At 42.0% G+C, this 6,274-nt stretch overlaps 1 protein-coding gene across 1 annotated transcript; it reads right to left on the minus strand.

Moving 5' to 3' along the window:
* Nucleotides 1-726: 726 nt before the first annotated feature.
* LOC106585104 (U4/U6.U5 small nuclear ribonucleoprotein 27 kDa protein) lies at nucleotides 727-5,025 on the minus strand. Its single transcript, XM_014170944.3, has 6 exons — nucleotides 4,844-5,025; nucleotides 3,957-4,086; nucleotides 3,407-3,519; nucleotides 2,164-2,243; nucleotides 1,290-1,354; nucleotides 727-823 (listed from the first exon to the last, which is right to left on the minus strand). Exons 1-6 carry the CDS (start codon nucleotides 4,878-4,880, stop codon nucleotides 769-771), a joined length of 480 nt encoding a protein of 159 aa, XP_014026419.1. The 5' UTR covers nucleotides 4,881-5,025; the 3' UTR covers nucleotides 727-768.
* Nucleotides 5,026-6,274: the final 1,249 nt, after the last annotated feature.

Raw genomic sequence — 6,274 nt, forward strand, 5'->3', positions numbered from 1 at the left:
TGGAATGCAACTGTTTTTGTATGCGAGAAAGATTAAGACAGACCAACAAGAACTTTGGCCATGCGAGGTAGATCACATGGGAGGCATTCACTAGGAACCAAACGGAATGAAACCATTATTATATATAGGAGTGAACGAAAAAACAACAACATTTTGAACCTTAAAGGAACCTTCAAAAACATTCTCAGACCTTCCAGCGCTGAAAACTATCCCACTTAGAACCCACATCTCAATCTAATATTTATATATTTGTTAATTCCATTCTTTTACTTTTAGATTTGTGTGTATTGTTTTTAGATACTACTGTACTGTTGGAGCTAGGAACACAAGCATTTCGCTACACCCGCAATAAAGCCTGCTAAATAATTGTATGTGACCAATAACATTCGATTTGGTTTGATTAGAGCACTACATTTCAACAATTTGTTTGCTTACATGAATCATAAAAATGAGAAGGGGCCATGATCTGAATTTAAGTTTTTAGTCTGAATCAAAAACACCTTAAAATGCATGCTGAATGGCATGTTGTTAACAAGGCTCATTCTTAAAATAAATAAACAAAACTGATATTACAAAAACATTTACTTATTCAGTCGCATGAGTATTTGCAGAACTTATATGCAGTGCAGGGAGTCAATAAATGTGAAAGAAACACACTATACCATTTTTTTTTTACTTTATCACCAAAACACACAGTGTCACAGTAAAGAGAGACCACAAGGCTAGTACATTTTAGGTAACTTTAATGAGTCTGTTGTTTATCCTACTTCAAGCAATGAAGTCCAAAGGTCTGTTGAATCCACCTTTTCTGTTCATGTACTGCCTGAAAAGAGAGGGGGAAACATTACATCACTACTACCCTTGCAGCACTTGTACATTACATCATCATCCACCAATAGGAGAGACGGTCTGTCTGTATAGAAACACCTGCAGAAGTGATTGGCTCCAGTGAGAATGAGCACTCTTCAGACTGCTCAATATCAGCCAGAACCTTGTGTCTTGCAGTTGCAACTGTTGATGTATAATCAAACCATGCTATTTGGTGCATGCATCAACAAGATATGCTACTTAATTACAGGTGGCCAGAATGTGATGGAAAATAAAGAATAGCCAAACATGAAGGACTAGATACTGAATATGCAGTCCCACTCATTTGCAATATTATGAAAACTAGATGCAGTCTATATTACAGCATTTACACGACTACATGTGGGCAGTTTTGAATGTTATTTGTGAAGTGATAAACCACAACACCTCTTGTAGTTTCTAAAGACAATGAATCAGCATACCTGTATTTCCTCTTCTGAGACACATTGATAGCATGTGCATTGACCGCTCCATCGATCTTCCTTCCCTGTTGGCAAAGACACCCACATTAACACATCACACTGGAAGTAGGTCAAGGCTTCATCCAAAAACAAGAGATTGACACCATTGAATGAATAGTGAACAATCAAGACTTAAATTGTTTCAAATGAAAACATGTTCTCGCAATAAAAACTGCTACACACAAATGGAGACCTACCCATTTGATAAGAATCACAGCCCTAACAGATTCCCTTAGTCTTATAAACTGTGAAGTGTCACAGGTTCCTTATAATCACTATTATTGCCATATGGTTCTTAGATCTGTGATTGTTGTTAGTGAAGAGCACTGTACAATCAGTTTGGTTTATGAACCTGAGCAAACTGCGCCATCCTGTGGCGAGTTGGACAACTTGGACGCTTCCCTGCCTACAGCAGTGGTTCTCAAACTTCTCCTCCGGGACCTTCACACATTTAATCATTTTGTGGTAGGGTGTAATGATGACGCTGATCGTGTCGCAAAATGTCTCGTCTGTTGCGAAACCGTTAACTCCAAATGGAAAACGCGCAAACAAGTGTTTCTATTGGACAAATTCAGTTCGGTCCCTCCCCGTTTGCTTCTTAAACGGTAAAAGGTTACCGTAATGAATACACCCCTGAACTAGCATACTTGATTCACTAATCAAGGGTTTGGTGTTAGTTGATAACTCAAATACGTGGAACGGCTAGGGGTCACCAAGGAGAGGTTTGAGAACCAGAGGCCTTACGGTATAATACAAATAATATAATATCTATGGATATCTTTGACAAGCCCAACCAGGAACCTCTAGGTTTGAGACAAGTCGACAGAATCCTTACTTTTGTGGTGTCAAAGTTGCCGAAGCCCATAATCTTCATCATCTCAATCTCCTCTTCGGTCTTGCCCTGCATGTCTTCCTCTGTAAACAATACACACATTTTGACACTAAGCAGGTTTCCATTCAACCTTTTTATGCGAGTAAAGTACATTGGATAAAAAAGTGTACTGATGGAAACAGAAAACTTGTCCATAAACATTACAAATTGACAAACCATGCCAGACAAGGTTGGATCTTTATGTCTGTAAAATTAATTATGCAAGAAATGGCAGTGGAAATGCTTTTATGTGCAAATATTGAAATAACCATCCTTTCTAAGTAAATTTGGAGTCACACGATGAAAGCCTATGTTGTGTGATCCGCCCACTATGAACTTTCAAGGGTAGTGAAAGCGTACAGTGATGAGCTTGATGCTTCTTTCCAATAAATATCGAGGGTTTAATTTTGGTGACATGGATGTGTAACAGTGTAGGTTCCGTCCCTCTCTTCGCCCCAACCCGGGCTCGAACCAGGGACCCTTCAACAACTGACACCCCACGAAGCATCGTTACCCATCGCGCCACAAAAGCTGCGGCCCTTGCAACGCAAGGGGAACAACCACTTCAGGTCTCAGAGCGAGTGACGTCACTGATTGAAACGCTATTAGCGCGCACCACCGCTAACTAACTAGCCATTTCACATCGGTTACAGATGCTTGCCTGCTGTTTGACAAATAAAAATAATATTTTGTCCATAATAATCTCATCATGTAGTAGGCTATACCCATAATGTATCTGTAAATTGTTGGCTAGAGTGCACGTGCCAATACTATTTTTAGTTACATTTTTAGCTCTACTGATTATTTTGTAACGCAAACACTGAGAATGGCTTACCAAGAAAAAGCATGACTAATTCGAGGTAAAAAGGAGTTGGAGCACTCAACAACAAAAAAGAGCAGAGTGATTTATTTTTGCTCACTTTAATCTACTTTACAGGATGCGAACTGGTGACCCATTTAACTTGTCTTTTTTAAATTTGATTCGGTACATGGGAATTTAACCGCTAAAGTTATTATGTGCACTTCGTTATCACGCACAAGTACACATGTTTTAATATTCACATTGAAATCTGTCGCCAATTGATTGGAAACCTAGCTAGTGACATGGAACAATAGTATTTATCCATATCCTCACAGAAGGGGTGCGTCCCAAATGGCAGACTTTTCACCATTTGAAACGCATCCAAGTTCATAGCGGATAAACCACCCGAGATCTGATGCTCCTTAATCCGCTTATCCTTGGAATCATTTTGATCATCGTCACGCCTGTCCTTCTGCATGGAGGGGGAGCCAGAGGAAGAGCGTAGCCTGCGAAGAGACCTAAAGAAAAGAGACAGCGATAGCTAGAGGACGGGTTATCTAGGCAGAGATCCTATCCTGTATCATCTTCTTGATGTGTGCACTAATCATTTCCCCTAATGGACTGGTTTAAGAAAATATTATGGAAACTGGAAACACCCTCCAGCCCATTCTAACACCAACGCAATGCTTTTAAATTCTTGAGGATTAGGTGAACAAGTGCACATTTTGGGGAGAAGCATAGGGAATCAGAACGCTAGTGACACTTTTGAAGTACATAAATTGACAAATTATAGTTAGTCCAATTTCACCCATAAGCACAAAGATATCAGTGTCTTTAGCCAGAGATACTTCTGTCAATGGGTGTGTAGCCTGTGAGGTTACACCACATATAGTAGTAACCAATGACCCTGTCAGTCTCCTTTCAGTTGAGTTGGCTCACTGGCCTTGTCTCTCACCTTGAGCGTCGCCTGCGGGCTGTAGAACGCGAGCGGCTCCTTCGCCTTTCCCTGTCTCGAGAACGGGACCGTTCCCTTTCCCTGCGCTTTCGTTCGCGGTCCCTAGAACCCGAGCGAGAGCGCCGTCTCTCTGCAGAATATGAGGAACAAAGACCAAGACAATACTTAGTAGGGCAGGGTACGAAGCATCCATGTTATGAATTGTTCCACGATTCCCCCATAGGGAATTTTGTTTAGTAACTGGTTTGGGTTTAATATACTTTCGTACTAACTCAACAAAATAAAGATGCTGCTAAAGTGTTGGGAGAACTTCTCTGTGTGTGCAGGGTGTCATGTCTCCAAAATAATAAAGTAAATAACTTATTTTGAGCACAATGTTTACCGCCAGACTAGCTCTGGTACATGTGCATACGTCGGAGGGGCATGCAAGTAGTAGCACATATCCGACGCATGTTCGCGGACTAGAGCTAATCTGGTCGTTATATTCCTATTTGACTAACGACACCCTACGCATACAGACAAAAGTTATCCAACACTAGCAACATCTTAACTTTACTGAGTAACAATTATTTCGAAACAACTCAAATTCGTGGGGAAAACTGAAATAATCAATTGAACGTTCCAGAGCATAGAGGCAACTCGTTATTGTCGGGCGATGGACCAGATAAATACGCACTAGCTAGAATGTACACAAACTAAAGTTAACCCAATTAGCATAGTTTATCTACAATGTTTAGAGTTAAACATCTCAATGGTAATTGCGAGACCAAAATGGTGTAGTTATTATCACCAATTTGCTAGCTAGAACAAATATGGACTGTTTGTAACTACAATGCTGAACGTTAGCGAATTGCTCTTATTATTGCTTATTCGTTGCTGAAGCAAACCTCGTTTTGGTGGGGATCGGCTTCTACTTCTGCCCATTTTAGTGCCTTCTTGTGAAGGTCTTCAACCAATAAGCAAAGTCAAAACCTCGACAATTTTACAGATTTCTTCTGTTTGATTTCAGTAACCCCAAGTCCGCAGATGAAAAATACAGGACAGAAAAACGGAAGCCCTCAACACAGAAATCTGTTGACTGCCCCCTAGTGGGTGGAATCGATATGAATGAACATTGCCTGTGGATTTCGGTAATTAATTTCTATTTCTATTTCTATTTCTTCTTCTTCTTCTTCTTCTTCGGGATTGGGTTGGTTGATCGCGTCCAACTTTTATGGTGTATACACACTGCCACCTACTGTACTGGTGTGGGAGGCCAGTGACGGCCTACCTAAATTAAATTATATTCATTAGTCCTGCTCCTCTAAGAAAGTGAAATAGAGCCCTAGACATCACTTTCCTCCCCCCAGTACACCACCCAAACTCCATCCAGCTTCTCTAAGCCTTTCACACAATCTCTCATTATCTACGTCATACAGTTCCCAAAATATGTGTGCCCAAACCATAGTCTACTCCACATAACTTCCTCTGTCCTTCATCCCACCTCTTCCTTTACTGATCGGTGCACGCAACAAAATTGCCTCCCCTTACTACTAGCATCCCACTCCCTTTGCCAAAGATCTAACCCATTTCCCAGATCAAGGACTTGACCGGCGGCCCAGCGGAACCTGAATATCTATCCCCTCTCTCCGCACAGCACTCTTAGCCACCACATCGGCCTTCTCATTACCCTCCATACCCACATGGGCCGGAACCCAGCAAAAGCTTAGCATCACTCCCATCCTCTCCAATCCCACTAACCTCACCATCATCTAAACAAACAAGTCTCCCCAATCCGACCTGCTCGTCTTCAGTACTCAACATTGCAGGCGAATCAGAGCAGATCACCACTCTGAGTGGTTTCACGTCCTCCACCCATCTCAAACCTATCTGGGATATACACCCACCCTACCACTGACTGGATCCTTTAAACCATCTATATCCTTAAAAACGAATAAAAACTACTATCTCTAGCTCTCCACACACAGTCTGACGTCCTCACCCCATTCTCTCCTGCCGTCAATCATGTCCACATCTACACTTGGTTTCAGAAACAGACGCAGAGGAATGGTCCCCAATGCAATTGCCGGCCCTATCTCTCTCTCACCCAGTCCATATTCTACCACCTTCTGCCTGATTGTCCACCCGTACGACCTCTGCTTACCCACTCCTCGCTCCCAGCATTCCCCAGTTGCCGTGACCGCAGGATGTCCTTCTGAACTCCCTTTCAACCTCCCCCAGTATGCTAATGCCAGTTTGTCCCGCCTTATCCTCAGTGGGAGTTCCCCACTATCCACCTACAATGCCTCAACAGGTGTCGTCCTGAAGGCACCCACACA

Source organism: Salmo salar, chromosome 24 (assembly GCF_965601325.2).
Source record: "Salmo salar chromosome 24, fSalSal1, whole genome shotgun sequence".
NCBI lineage: Eukaryota > Metazoa > Chordata > Actinopteri > Salmoniformes > Salmonidae > Salmo > Salmo salar.

Bases quoted from the DNA above. Each gene is read 5' to 3' on its own strand.
- LOC106585104 (XM_014170944.3), bottom strand. From the start codon at position 4,880: ATGGGCAGAAGTAGAAGCCGATCCCCACCAAAACGAG. The intron at 3,520-3,956 runs GTGAGAGACAAG...TCTTTTCTTTAG, and splicing joins GCCCGCAGGCGACGCTCAAG to GTCTCTTCGCAGGCTACGCT. The intron at 824-1,289 runs GTATGCTGATTC...CTCTCTTTTCAG, and splicing joins TCTCAGAAGAGGAAATACAG to GCAGTACATGAACAGAAAAG.